The sequence below is a fragment of the Schistocerca serialis genome, chromosome 10 (genome assembly GCF_023864345.2).
Source record: "Schistocerca serialis cubense isolate TAMUIC-IGC-003099 chromosome 10, iqSchSeri2.2, whole genome shotgun sequence".
NCBI lineage: Eukaryota > Metazoa > Arthropoda > Insecta > Orthoptera > Acrididae > Schistocerca > Schistocerca serialis.
This window is the reverse complement of record NC_064647.1, coordinates 129,418,179-129,433,979: the sequence shown is the minus strand read 5'-3', so window position 1 is coordinate 129,433,979 and position 15,801 is coordinate 129,418,179. Positions and strand designations below refer to the sequence as shown.

At 43.7% G+C, this 15,801-nt stretch overlaps 1 protein-coding gene across 1 annotated transcript in view; it reads right to left on the bottom strand.

The window, feature by feature from the left end:
* Positions 1-15,801, bottom strand: part of LOC126424605 (endothelin-converting enzyme homolog) — a 324,277-nt gene that overhangs the window by 307,557 nt on the left and 919 nt on the right. The window contains exon 4 of the mRNA XM_050087344.1: positions 5,499-5,555. Within this exon, the coding sequence (XP_049943301.1) occupies positions 5,499-5,555 (57 nt within the window). The remainder of the gene's footprint in view (positions 1-5,498; positions 5,556-15,801) is intronic.

Below are 15,801 nucleotides of genomic sequence, written 5' to 3'. Positions count from 1 at the left end.
ACTCAATACAGAGTCGCACTCTGATTTGCACTCAACAGAGGTGCTCTCCCAGTGAAGTACTGAGGAGAGACTTGTTCCTCGCTCTTTGAGTACACCTACGAGCGCACACGCTCTCGTTATGTGTTCTCGCTCCAAGAGCGAGAACAGAACGGTCCCTCTCCACGCCAGACGTGAAGGGGTATATCTTTTGGTCGCTTCCATTACTCCTTCAGCTCAAGGCATCAGACATATCGTCTGCCAATCAGCATTGCTCTTCTAGAATGGGAGAATGATGTTTCGTTTAAGGCGACCAATCTGGAAATCAGTAGCGTCGGCGTTTGGCGATTGCTGTCTCCCTGTGAAAATCTCTGAAACTGTGTGCTATATTTGTAAAGAATGCGTAGGCTGGGTGCTCCCACAAAATGTAGCGGAATTTGCTTTTAAGCCGAACATGGGGTCGTTCTTCCTTTCACTTGGGCAAACGCTGTCCGCTCCACGGGCGGTCTAGGTTGACCCGTCCTCTGAAGGGACCAGCATCCTGTTGTGTGGTTGGTGTCTCCCAAACTAAAAGCCCCTGTGACCTTCATGTCTTGAATGTGTGAGTGTACGCCAGCTGCGAGTAATTCAATCTCGGAGCGGATTTGCGATTTACTAGTTATTTGCATATCGTTTACATGAATTCATACAACACTGACTTTGTCTTATCGAGTTTGGGTTCGAATGAAGCGTCTTGATATGCGGAATATGATTGTGAGGGAGGAATATGTAAGCAATGAAGGTCAGGAGACCATGACGTCTTAGAATACTAAATGCAACTTTTTCTCACTGGAGATGTTGAGTATGCCCTCCGTGTGCAAAGATACATGCATAAACCCGCCGGCACAGCGAATCAAGGATGCGATAATGTATTCCTGGAGTACTGAGTATGGTTTCGCAGAATTACATGATACGTACACGGAGACTCTGAACATCTTCTACTGGGGTTCTGTACACAAAAGCTTTCAAATGGCTACACAGATAAGAGTCCAGCGGGTTAAGGTCTGAAGAGCGTGGGGGCTAGGGAATTGGGCCATTGGGCACCTCCGACTGGGAAATCTTTCCCGGTACAAAGGTTGAGCGCGAGCGTCATTGCCGTCAGCTAATCCATACATCAAATGGGAATGTGCCATGTCTGCATTTGTGTACACCGTCACGACACGAGCCAAGTCTGTGATTAACTGTACATAGTAACCCAAGTGCTTTCAACGGTTGTACTGATCGCTGGAGCAGTTGATGTTACCTGTAAACAAGAGATGACCTTCATCGCATGGCAACAGGGACGTGTAAAACAAAACACTGGCGGTGCACAACATAACCAGACGTCACCAAGAGGGGTCAACGGAAGCGTCCGATTCCACCCGTCTGCTTGGACCCAGGACTTAAGGGTGTTTTGGTGTGTGACGCCATTACAACGCGGAGTTTATGACTTGGTTGTGCTTTCTGATGTCGTCTTTTTGTGTTTTTTGTGTATTTATTGTGTACTGAATGTATCTTAATTTACGTAGGGATGTTTGGCTTTTGAACTTTTAAGGTGTTGTGGTTTTGTTTTTGTTTTTCGTAGTTGTAGGTGGTAGTTTTTTCGTATCAATACTTATGGTTGACCTATACAGGTCAAGGGAAGTGTCTGATTCCTGTAGATTTTGTAAATTATTTTTGTTCGTCATTTTTGTGTTTTGGGATGGTGGTGTGTCTTTTTTTTACTGTTGCATTTAGCTTGTCTCCTCCCTAAAACCCCCAATTTCCCGCTGCTGCCCCGTTAGTTTGATTGTATTTTTGGAGGGGGATGTTATTGTCGTATTTGTACGTATCTTCGTGTTTGTTGCCGTGTGTATGTAGTGACATCATAGGCGCCATATTGGAGACGCTTAGAATAGCCACTTCCGCCGTATTGATGACGTCTGGGTCAAAGCAGACGGGTGGAGTCGGACATTTCAGTAATCTCATGATTCTAACGTTCTGTTCTTGTGTGTTTCCCATGATTAATGAGTTAGATGAAATGAGTTGTAACATGGAAACAAAGCGTTTCCACACCCATGTTCATATAACATAATTTCTTCGTCTGCGTGAGAGAAAAGTATTCTGCAGTTTGTGCCATACATTTTTCATACGCCCTGTATATTACTTTTTCAAAGTAACCGGCTCTCGGAAGACTTGGACAACACGAACGGAATGAAAGCTACGTATCCTCTGCCTCACTTTTCTACCAGTTTATGGGAGTACAAGACTGTTTCCTCCTTGTCCGACGTGACGTATTTCCTTACTTGTGTATGAAAAGAAAAACTCGCGCTCAACACAGCAATCTATTTCATGTTCAGAACAGATAATTCGTAAAACGATAGTGGCAGAAATTGGCGTATTTCCGTTGAAACAGCGAAATTAATATCGCTATCTCTGCTGTGAAGAGAGACTGTACATCGTTTATATATCTGTGTAGGCTTTCGGGGCCAGAGGAGTTGACTGCTTTTACTGAGTACGTGTGACGTCTCTATTAATGCATACTGGCACTCCCACCATCGGTGAAAGTGTAATGTCCCATTTCCCTGCCAAGCCAGTATTCTTCACGCGAAAGCGAGGCGACACAACACCACGTGACATTTCACTGAATATTTGTTGATCAATCAGTTTAAATTCAAATTATTACCGTCGGCTAACCGCGTTGTTCAGCGGTTACCGCCTAAGAATCTCATTAACAGTTACTATGCGGCCGATTCGCGTTTCAAAATGAATTGGTAGCTTTGATTTGCGTAGCCCATGTTCACTGAACTACTTCCTTCAAAGGTCACAGGGTTCATTTAACACACCACGAAGTTTTGTCAATTGAAAATTATTCCCTTTAATGTTAATATTGAACTAACTATTATTATTATTGTGGTGTCACCGCCAGACACCACACTTGCTAGGTGGTAGCCTTTAAATCGGCCGCGGTCCGTTAGTATACGTCGGACCCGTGTGTCGCCACTATCAGTGATTGCAGACCGAGCGCCGCCACACGGCAGGTCTAGTCTAGAGAGATTCCCTAGCACTCGCCCCAGTTGTACAGCCGACTTTGCTAGCGATGGTTCACAGTCTACATACGCTCTCATTTGCAGAGACGACAGTTTAGCATAACCTTCAGCCACGTCATTTGCTACGACCTAGCAAGGCGCCATATTCAGTTACTATAATTACTATCTTCAAGAATGTATTCTGAACAGATAATATTGCGAATGATGTACCGTCAAGAGCGACGTTCATCATTAATGGATTAAAGTCAAGTATCAAACTAATTATATCCGCTTTCTGAATTCTAATTCCTTGTCATGTTCCAGACCTCACGTCAGTATAGTCCTTCCCTCCTCACGCCAGCCTGCGTGAACTAAAACGCGTACATTTCGGCCTCCACTCGTAACGTGGTGTTGGCTCTTAAGCTAAGACAAAAATTTTCTAGAGAGAATCAAACATACGGTTCACTTCTCGTGATACTGTGTTCGAAGTGGTAGGACGCTATAGTTTTCATTAACTCGGTTTTTATCAACACTGTTTCTTCGATATGATTCACTGCGATGAATGGTCATACTTAAGCCCGATAATGTCCAAACAGGTTCTACAATCGAAAGTGAAAGAAATTTAATTTTAATTAGACCGGGTTCCAACGAGTTCAACCATTTCACGCCGCGGCATACGAGCTTACGAGACGCGAATATTCAGGACTCCAGCGCTAAAAGGTCGGGCACTAAAATCTCAAACGCTGAAGACACCCTGACGCTAAAAACTCACATACGCTAGAGACGTTAAGAATAGCTGTTTGGGTTAAGGGACGTTTGTTAGAAACTCTTTGAATAAAGCCCCTTGCTACTTTGCATATAATACTCTATTCGATTGACTCTTATTATTCTTTTCTTTAATTTTTCTCCTTTAAAATTAGAGTTCGTGATTTTATATCAAATATGGGAATTGTTCATGGCCATGGCTGTGGCTAGGTCTTGTCTCCACAATATCCTTTCTTCCAGGAGTGCTAGTTCTGCTAGGTTCGCAGAAGAGCTTCTGCGAAGTGTCGAGGGCAGGAGACGAGGTACTGGCAGAATTGAAGCTGTGAGGACGGATCGTGTGTCGTGCTTGGATAGCTCAGTTGGTGAGTAGCACTGTGGTATAGTGGTTATAATACTGAACTGTTGTACCTAGGATCGTGAGTTCAAAACTAACCTGGACGGTACTATTTTAGCCGGCACGGTAGCTCAGCGTGTTCGGTCAGAGAGCTGGTTGGCCTCTGTAATACAAAACTGAGTGCAAGAAACAACAACGAACTTGAACGGCTATCCTATAATGTCCGCAACGACCAAACACAGCGATCAACTACGAACATATTGAATAATAATTAAAAAAAAAGTTCGTGGAGCACTACACCGCGAAAGAAAAGGTCCCGAGTTCGAGTCTCGATCCTGCACACAGTTTTAACCTGCCAGGAAGTTTCATATCAGCGCACACTTCCCTGCAGGGTGAAAATCTCATTCTAGAATAAATTTTAGTTTCAAAAAAGACCTGATATGTAAGGAGGGGTTACGTTCGGTACGGTGCCGTAATGAAAAAAAAAAACCAATTAGAGGGACTTTCTTCTGAGCTACCGGTGTGTTTTAGCGGCGCAGAGTCACTTATATTTCGTTACAACTGATCATTGAACACGCCAGTACGTTTCACTTTTAAAAGATCGTCCTTACTCTCTTTATCGTAGTAGCCCGTTACAATAAAGTTCGTACTCCTCCCATCTCAAGATACAAATCACAACAACGATCTTTCGAAGCTGAGACGTAATATCACGCTCATTGAACAGTAATAATAAAATATAAGTGACACTGCACCGCTAAAACACACCAGTTGATCCAGAAGACGACCATTGTAGGCCGTGGCGGGAACGTTCGTTTCTTCAATAAAAATTTTTGTAATGTGACGCGGTACCATACTTAGTTTCGACTTTTCCTCATTTCATCTGGAAGCAAACAGATTTAGCATACTTTACACGGTTCCGCAAATATTTCAGCCGAAATGCTTAAGCTGAATCACTGTGAATATACCACGAGGAAACTTCTTTCACTAATCGTAAAAATGGTAGGCATAACGTTGCGCTCACTATCATTCCCAGGCGTATGGTGAGCTACCGAAGCTTTACGGTCTTTCTCAACGCGGAATCACAATAACCTACGGGAAATTCTCATTAGGATAGATTTACCGTCACCACAGGCAACCTTAGTTAAATTTTTGCGAAAAATACTGCCGTAACTGTGGGCTGATGTCTGGGACGTCATGCAGAATATGCAAGTAACGATTGTTCTCTTTTAGTTTTATTAACTTTCTTTAACACTTTTCCACATAACTCGCATCGTTTACATTTCCGTCACTGACCGTTTGAAATTACTTGATGTGAGTGGCCACCTCCGTAAATCTACTTCACGTGTGGTGTGGCTTTGAATCAATCACCGGAACTCCTAACATTTTATGAAGCTTACCCGATCTGATGCACTCCGGTGAGTCACATATCCGCACGGCATAGCTTCTCTTGAGGTCTGAAAAAGAAGAAAAGTTAGTTATTACAATGGCGTTCAAAGAATTGTAAAAGATATGTAGCACAGTCAGTAGAACCTTCTTGAACAGTATGAGGCCCTATGTTGTGTGGGATTAAAAAAAAAAGTTCAAATGTGTGTGACATCTTATGGGACTTAACTGCTAAGGTCATCAGTCCCTAAGCTTACACACTACTAAACCTAAATTATCCTAAGGACAGACACACACACACACACATGCCCGAGGAAGGACTCGAACCTTTGCCGGGACCAGCCGCACAGTCCATGACTGCAGCGCCTTAGACCGCTCGGCTAATCCCGCGCCATGTGGGATTCGATATGGTCACTGCCCCCCCCCCCCCACCCCCTATTTAACTGTCTGAGCACCCAAAATTTCTGGAACAGCGGTCGTGTGAATGTGCGAATCAATATGCCAGACTTACTAAAACTCATTGTAACGGGAGGACGACGGTTCAATCCCGCGTCCGGCCATCCTGATTTAGGTTTTCCGTGATTTCCCTAGATCACTCCAGGCAAATGCCGGGATGGTTCCTTTGAAAGGGCACGGCCGACTTCCTTCCCCATCCTTCCCTAATCCGAGCTTGTGCTCCGTCTCTAATGACCTCGTTGTCGACGGGACGTTAAACACCAATATCCTCCTCCTCCTCCATCATTGTAAACGTTTTATGGAAAGACCTCTTGTCAATTGTGCAGATCTGGTGAAAAGAGGGTCACAGAAAGACTGAGGTATGACAACAAGAGAAAGTATGTGGCAAAGGACACAAGTTCATGTGACGAAGTTAGCGAAAAGAATCATGAAATGCCTATTCCAGTAATGTAATACCAGTCTGCGCGTGCGGTCTAACGCACTGCTTTCCGGCAGGAATCCAACCGGCAGATTAGTGTCGAGGTCCGGTGTGCCGGCCAGTTCTGTGGATGGTTTTTAGGCGGTTTTCCATCTGTCTCGGCGAATGCGGGCTGGTGCCCCTTATTCCGCCTCAGTTACACTATGTCGGCGATTGCTGCGCAAGCACTGTCTCCACGTACGTGTACACCACCATCACTCTTCCACGCAAACATAGGGGCTACACTCGTCTGGTGCGAGATGTTCCCGGGGAGGCCAACGGGGAGCCGAACCGCACAATAACCCTGGGTTCGGTGTGAGGCGACGGTGGGGTGGGTGGACTACTTAGCCTGTTGTGGGGTTGTGAAACACTGAGGGCTACGGCGGGAACGAAGCCTCTCCGTCGTTTCTAGGTCCCCAGTTCAATACAATGCAATGTAATACCGGTCCAGGAATGAAATTTGTTATATGCAACTGGTTGGTTCTTATTTCATAATCAAATATTATATTTGCTTATGATATTCTTGCGTGAAAGAATAAACATGTAACAGAAATGACATAATTTGATTATTTTTACACTGACCGCTTATCCACGAATGGGACATAAAGAAAAAACATCACACATAGCCTCCTGGGGCAGTTATTCCAAAAGTGAAAGTCTTTTAAGGGGGGTAGGGCGTCAAACGGGCCGACTTGGAGCAGGAGAGGCATCACAGCATATTTTAATTTCCAGTGTCAATACTTTTACAAATAAATTCATAAAACTTTGTCAGCATAACCAGAAAGAATTCAGGATTAACTCTCATTGCAGTGGAAGTTCGAAAACATAATAAAATAAATTTTTTTAGGTGTGAAATTTCATCATTTTTTTTCACTTACTAATGGCTGCATTTGTTGCTGTAGGTACACTTTTCTTCATAAGTTAGTGAGATTCTTCGATGAGTTTTGCACAGCATACATACCATACTTACAGGTGTATGAAACTCTGGAATTTATTTAATTTCTAAGAAAACCAATGAGCTGTTATATTTTAAACTTCATGATTAGAAAAAACACAAATTTTATAGTTAATTACCTCAATTTTTAAAACAGTTTTTAATAGATTTTGAAAATTCTGGAGTTTCATACACCTTCAATTATGGTTTGTATGCTGCGCAAAATTCATCGAAGAATCTCTTTTACTTATGAAGGAAAGTGTACCTATAGCAACAAATGTGTAAGTGAAAAAAATGATGAAATTTCACATGTAAAAAAATTATTTCGTTATGTTTTCGAACTTACACTGCTATGGGTGTAAATTCTGAATCCTTCCTGGTCATGCTGACAGAGTTTTATGAATTTATTTGTAAAAGTATAGACAGTGGAAATTAAAATGTCGTGTGGTGCCTCTCCTGCTCGAAGGGGCCCGTTTGACGTCCTACCCTCCTTAAATGGAAAAAAAAAATCAATGAGTACATTTTGTTATTCTAAAGACAAGAAATCCCTTGAAATGGTTATTTACTTAAGAAAACGTAAGTTCGTCTCAAATGTGATAACGTTCTTAAGTCTGTTATGGTTATTCACAAACACAGTTTGATACCAAAGAGTTCACATAGAACTTGAAGACGTGGAGTGTCATAGCCAAACGTGGCAGCATAGCCCCGACATATATAAACGTAATGCTTTAAACATGATATCTGTCATCATTGGCCAGTCTCAGCAATCAGTAACAACCATAGATTGTCAAAGAGGACCTATCTTCATACAATTAATGCGGGACGACCACATAAATCTGGCCTTGGGATAGTCAGCTGACGGACTGAGAGCAACTGGAAACATCAAGAGGGAGCCTCTTAGCCCAAAAAGAAGATCACTAACAAAACATTGGTTCGAACAGTTCTTCAGGCTACAGAAGACTTTTCCGTCGCGGAAGAGCCTTAATCCAAAATCCCATTTTCCGAGCTCGGATGGAAATATCTCGATGAAATTACGCAATCCAGAGGTACAGAAACCTACGTATCAAATAATGTGACTATGGCCTTCAGTCCTAATACTGATTTGATGCAGTTCTCCACACTTGTGTTCGTGTCTCTTTATCTTAAGTAATACAACATACAGCCATTTGAATCCATTTGAACCTGGTTACTGTATTAATGCCGTGGTCTTCCTCTACCATTTTAACCACCTCCCTCCCCGAACCACTTCCCTCCATTACCATAAATATTCCTTGACGCCTCATAATACGTCCTATTAATCTATACCTTCTTTTAGTCAAGCTGTACCATAAATGTCTTTTGTCTCCCAGTAAGATTCAGTTTCTTCTCATTTCTTATCGGATCTACCCATCTAATGTTCAGCGTAGTTTTACAGCATGTCACTTCAAATGTTTCTATTCTCAGCTTGTCGTCTCTGTTCATCGACCACGTTTTACTTCCGTGCAAGACTACTCTCCATCTTCTGAAGATACTTTCTAACCATTAAATTTATCTCCGAGTTAACGAACATCTCTTGCCTAGAAGTGCTATTGTTACTTTTGCCAGAATGCATTCTGTGGTGTCACCGCCAGACACCACACTTGCCAGGTGGTAGCCTTTAAATTGGCCGCGGTCCGTTAGCATACATCGGACCCGCCTGTCGCCACTATCAGTGATTGCAGACCGAGCGCCGCCACACGGCAGGTCTAGTCTAGAGAGACTCCCTAGCACTCGCCCCAGTTGTACAGCCGACTTTGCTAGCGATGGTTCACTGTCTACATACACTCTCATTTGCAGAGACGACAGTTTAGCATAGCCTTCAGCTACGTCATTTGCTACGACCTAACAAGGCACCCTATTCAGTTACTATAAGAACTATCTTCAAGAATGTATTCTGAACAGATAATATTGTGAATTATGTACCGTCAAGAGCGACGTTCATCATTAATGGATTAAAGTTAAGTATCAAACTAATTACGTCCGCTTTCTGAATTCTCATTCCTTGTCATGTTCCAGACCTCACGTCAGTATAGTTCCCTCCTCACGCCAGCCTGCGTGAGCTAAAACGCGTGCATTTCGGCCTCCACTCGTAACACGGTGTTGGCTCTTCTGCCAACACAAAACATTGTATATCATAATTTTTGCAGAAACACCACAGAGTTTACAGCTAACGACTATCTAGCTGGATCGAATGGGTAGCTCTGTAGCGCCAAAAGGAGACGATTACAAGACAAACAGGATTGGCATAAAAGTGGAAATGTATCTACGTACTGAAATTATAGGGCAACAGGAGGCATTAAAAAAGATTTCCACATCTGTGGAGCCTTATCTGTAGATACAGACCTCACCACCAGAACTGGAATCGCTTTTGCGTTCTTCGGACGACTGTTACCCATGCGGCAGTTAGAATCTATATGTGTAGGATGGCAGTTATTGAACTATATGAAAAAAAGTAAATTAGTTACAAATTACGGCGTGCATGCACTTTATTCAAGGTGTAAACGTTACTACAGGTATTTAGATTTAGGTTATGATACGTTCGATATGCCAGACGTCATAATTTGCAAACAAATATGATAGTATACATGTGATGTCTTACGACTGTGACAGGAACCTGTGACCACTGGACACAGTGCCATAAGTCCCTCAAAAAAAAAAAAAAAAAAAAAAAAAAAAAAAAAAAAAAAAAAAAAAAAAAGAGAATCAATCCACCTGATGATGGAGGTTTAAACGTTTGAAACGCGTCGTGGAGATAAATAAACAGTGACTGGTAATAGTAAACTTGTTGTTTCATTTAATGCCAATGTAATTAGTTTACATCTATTATTGAAAGGAATGCCAGTGATGCCCCTGACATCACCTTGTATCCAGTCGACCTGGTTCGACTTCTATGGTCATATTAACACACAGAACACTCTATTATGGCCAATGGAGAACTGTCGAACTATCCTTGAAACGCCATGGAAACTGGTGTGTGGGTAGCAATACTCAGAAGGGGAGCAATATCTAGAAGGCCCGGTAGAAGATCGTTATTTTTCTGAAGATACCGTGAACAGTAGACGTCATTGTATAATGACCAACGATTTCACTGGCCAACTAAAAGAAGATGAAATCAACTACTCATGGTTTCAACAGGACGCCGCTACTGTGCTCACAGCTGACAAGACTGCACGACTTCTGGAAGAGTTTTTTTCGTTGTGTCATCTCAAAAAACTATGGCACCCGCGTCCGCAGGGCATTACTCCACCACACGTTTCCCTTCCGGGTGCAGCAAAATCTGTAGTGTGTCGAAGTCGGTCACATATGCTCTGTGACTTAAAAATTGAAATAACAGCGTACGTGAGAAGCATATCACAATCAGATCTGCAGAAAGTGTTTTCCAATAAAATTAAGCGAGTTTAGACTTGTATAGCCATCGGTGGACATCGTTTCCGATATATGTTGTAACAGCACAGCGACTTCGTGAACACCCTGTATATCAGGTTATTAATGTCACTCAATAAAACCGTTGTTGTTGTTCTTGTTGTTGTTGCGGTCTTCAGTCCTGAGACTGGTTTGATGCAGCTCTCCATGCTACTCTATCCTGTGCAAGCTTCTTCATCTCCCAGTACGTACGACAACCTACATCCTTCTGAATCTGCTCAGTGTGTTCATCTCTTGGTCTCCCTCTACGATTATTACCCTCCATGCTGCCCTCCAATACTAAATTGGTGATCCCTAGATGCCTTAGAACATGTCCTACCAACCGGTCCCTTCTTGTCAAGTTGTGCCACAAACTCCTCTTCTCCCCAATTCTGTTCAATACCTCCTCATTAGTATCTAATCTTCAGCATTCTTCTGTAGCACCACATTTCGAAAGCTTCTATTCTCTTCTTGTCTAAACTATTTATCGTCCATGTTTCACTTCCATACATGGCTACACTCCATACAAATACTTTCAGAAACGACTTCCTGACACGTAAATCTATACTCGATGTTAACAAATTTCTCTTCCTCAGAAACGCTTTCCTTGCGATTGCCAGTCTACACTTTATATCCTCTCTACTTCGACCATCATCAGTTATTTATCTTCCCAAATAGCAAAACTCGTTTACTACTTTAAGTGTCTCATTTCCTAATCTAATTCCCTCAGCATCACCCGAGTTAACTCGACTACATTCCATTATCCTCGTTTTGCTTTTGTTGATGTTCATCTTATATCTTCCTTTCAAGTCACTGTCCACTCCATTCAACTGCTCTTCCAAGTCCTTTGCTGTCTCTGACAGAATTACAATGTCATCGGCGAACCTTAAAGTTTTTATTTCTTCTCCATGGATTCTCATACCTACTCCGAATTTTTCATTTGTTTCCTTTACTGCTTTCTCAATATACAGGTTGAATAACATCGGGGAGAGGCTACAACCCTGTCTCACTCCCTTCCAAACCACTGCTTCTCTTTCGTGCCCCTCGACCCTTATAACTGCCATCTGGTTTCTGTACAAATTGTAAATAGCCTGTCGCTCCCTGTATTTTACCCCTGCCACCTTCAGAATTTGAAAGAGAGTATTCCAGTCAACATTGTCAAATTCTACAAATGTCGGAAAGTAGGTTTGCCTTTCCTTAATCTTTCTTCTAAGATAAGTTGTGAGGTCAGTATTGCGTCACGTGTTCGAGTATTTCTACGGAATCCAAACTGATCTTCGCCGAGGTCGGTTTCTACCAGTTTTTCCATTCGTCTGTAAAGAATTCACATTAGTATTTTGCAGCTGTGACTTGTTAAACTGATAGTTCGGTAATTTTCACATCTGCCAACATCTGCTTTCCTTGGGATTGGAATTATTATATTCTTCTTGAAGTCTGAAATAAAACCGTAGGCTAATAAATTTTTCATATAGTCAGCACCTCTGTATCAATTATGCATATAGCACTTAAATTTTTCATGTATACGACGATGGTTATTTGTGCCAATCGTTCTCACTGCATCTTTTCTACATATGCCACATAGATATGATCAATCTGTGTACTCAGATCTGAAAATGGTCACTACTGACTGAAATTAATAACGTGATACGCAAAATTTCTCTTGTGATGCATTGTTGAAAACAATGTACATATCTTCTCCGATAACTTTTAAAATTTTGCTGTCACTTCATTGCAACATATGAAATACTGTGAGCTATTTTGGACTGCCATGGCGTGGTGCTAACGTATTATGCTGTTAAGGTACAAACCGTTACAGGAGCATATAACTGAGAGCTCCTGACCAAGTAATGGGAAGGCTCTCAAGATGAAACGTCGAGAGAAGCTGCCCAAGGGGTGTCTTTTCGCCACGACAACACTCTAGCTTTTTCCTATTTCCTCAGATGAAGCAACTGTTTTGTGACAAGAATTTCCAGAATCACAACGGTAAGGTTTGTGAGGTGGAATGTTTCCTAATAGCCAAACTGTGGCCTTCTGTAACCAAGTTATCTCTGTCGCATAGAGGTTTGTAGACAGTAGAGAAGTACTGAAATAATCACAAACTTTCATTGTCACGGCCTGATTTTTTCGAGGTGGTAATTAATACTTAGCGACTAACTTCATAGAAATGGTAGTCACTTCCCTGAAGGTCACTGTAAACGAACTTGTATGTCAAATTTACTTTTTGCTATCCACGGGTCTGTCAAATAAGCTCCCAGCACGGGTGTGTCAAACAAGTTCCCAGAAGTAGAAGTGAATGGACTTATCACTCAAGTTTATCAGACTTAACCTCGGCCCGTATCTCGTGGTCATGCGGTAGCGTTCTCGCTTCCCACGCCCGGGTTCCCGGGTTCGATTCCCGGCGGGGTCAGGGATTTTCTCAGCCTCGTGATGGCTGGGTGTTGTGTGATGTCCTTAGGTTAGTTAGGTTTAAGTAGTTCTAAGTTCTAGGGGACTGATGACCATAGATGTTAAGTCCCATAGTGCTCAGAGCCAGCCACTTAACCTCAGTTTTGAAGCAGCTGTCACGCTATGTGTACTGCCTGCACTGGCTGATGACAGCGACCGTATGTAACGCCACTTGCCATTTACTGTCGCTCCCATCAGCAACTGTGCCAGGTGTCAACCTAGACTGTGCGGGCAGTACGGTGTCGCAAAGTACACTCCTGGAAATGGAAAAAAGAACACATTGACACCGGTGTGTCAGACCCACCATACTTGCTCCGGACACTGCGAGAGGGCTGTACAAGCAATGATCACACGCACGGCACAGCGGACACACCTGGAACCGCGGTGTTGGCCGTCGAATGGCGCTAGCTGCGCAGCATTTGTGCACCGCCGCCGTCAGTGTCAGCCAGTTTGCCATGGCATACGGAGCTCCATCGCAGTCTTTAACACTGGTAGCATGCCGCGACAGCGTGGACGTGAACCGTATGTGCAGTTGACGGACTTTGAGCGAGGGCGTATAGTGGGCATGCGGGAGGCCGGGTGGACGTACCGCCGAATTGCTCAACACGTGGGGCGTGAGGTCTCCACAGTACATCGATGTTGTCGTCAGTGGTCGGCGGAAGGTGCACGTGCCCGTCGACCTGGGACTGGACCGCAGCGACGCACGGATGCACGCCAAGGCCGTAGGATCCTACGCAGTGCCGTAGGGGACCGCACCGCCACTTCCCAGCAAATTAGGGACACTGTTGCTCCTGGGGTATCGGCGAGGATCATTCGCAACCGTCTCCATGAAGCTGGGCTATGGTCCCGCACACCGTTAGGCCGTCTTCCGCTCACGCCCCAACATCGTGCAGCCCGCCTCCAGTGGTGTCGTGACAGGCGTGAATGGAGGGACGAATGGAGACGTGTCGTCTTCAGCGATGAGAGTCGCTTCTGCCTTGGTGCCAATGATGGTCGTATGCGTGTTTGGCGCCGTGCAGGTGAGCGCCACAATCAGGACTGCATACGGCCGAGGCACACAGGGCCAACACCCGGCATCATGGTGTGGGGAGCGATCTCCTACACTGGCCGTACACCACTGGTGATCGTCGAGGGGACACTGAATAATGCACGGTACATCCAAACCGTCATCGAATCCATCGTTCTACCATTCCTAGACCGGCAAGGGAACTTGCTGTTCCAACAGGACAATGCACTTCCGCATGTATCCCGTGCCACCCAACGTGCTCTAGAAGGTGTAAGTCAACTACCCTGGCCAGCAAGATCTCCGGATCTGTCCCCCATTGAGCATGTTTGGGACTGGACGAAGCGTCGTCTCACGCGGTCTGCACGTCCAGCACGAACGCTGGTCCCACTGAGGCGCCAGGTGGAAATGGCATGGCAAGGGGTTCCACAGGACTACATCCAGCATCTCTACGATCGTCTCCATGGGAGAATAGCAGCCTGAATTGCTGCGAAAGGTGGATATACACTGTACTAGTGCCGACATTGTGCATGCTCTGTTGCCTGTGTCTATGTGCCTGTGGTTCTGTCAGTGTGGACATGTGATGTATCTGACCCCAGGAATGAGTCAATAAAGTTTCCCCTTCCTGGGACAATGAATTCACGGTGTTCTTATTTCAATTTCCAGGAGTGTATTTTGATACCAGTGGGACTGGCAACGATGCAGACCAATTTCTTCTCTCATTGACTTTAGCGCTGTGTACAAAGAAGAAAAGGAAAACGAGATGCTTGTCCAAGGAATGGTTGAAACTCAGAGATAAATGTACCCATGAAAATGTGCAAGAGGACTTAGAACCTGACGATTATATCAATGCACAGTCAAGTTTTTAATAACTTGTTGGAGTTACTTCCCACTCACCTTGAAAAAGAAGGCAGCTATGCGAAAATTTATTCCAGTTTCACAGTGATTCTCTACCAGTTTGAGATATCTGTCAAGTGAAACAGATTTCGAACACTGTATGACAGTGTTATGAAAAACATGTGAAGCAATATTTAATTATTGTCTGTATGTATGTCACATGGAGATTATTGATTTTTTTCTTTATGTCTTCCTGTGTAGCATTTCGATGCGAAAGATGGGACACCTGTATCATTTTGGTAATAGCCTGCAATCTGCTTCTTTTGTCCTTACAATGCTTCGATTTTAGTTCACACTATTGTGGAAACTAACGACAGAAAGGGATCAACATCAAAGAAAAATCTTTTTTTTCCCAACATTCGTTCAGTCTGTCATCTCGAAATCTGTATTCTTTCAGAAGCCCCAGTGTACACTGTCAGAACCCAATGTCACATCGGCCATGAAACAAAATTCCTCTCAAACGCTTCAAGCACAGTGTATGTTTGACAAACATCTCAAACAAAGTATCACACTGTCAAATAATTTGATAAACATGTGAAGTTTGACAAATTGTTGGACCTGTATGGGGTAGCTCCCCCTTCTGTGATGTTGCGATGAGGAGGGCGATGAACAGCGCCGCAGTGGTCAGTCCGAGAACTACGAGCAGCATCAGCAGGCGGCGCTCGCGTCTCGTCGTATGCTTCTAGCACAGTGTATGTTTCACAA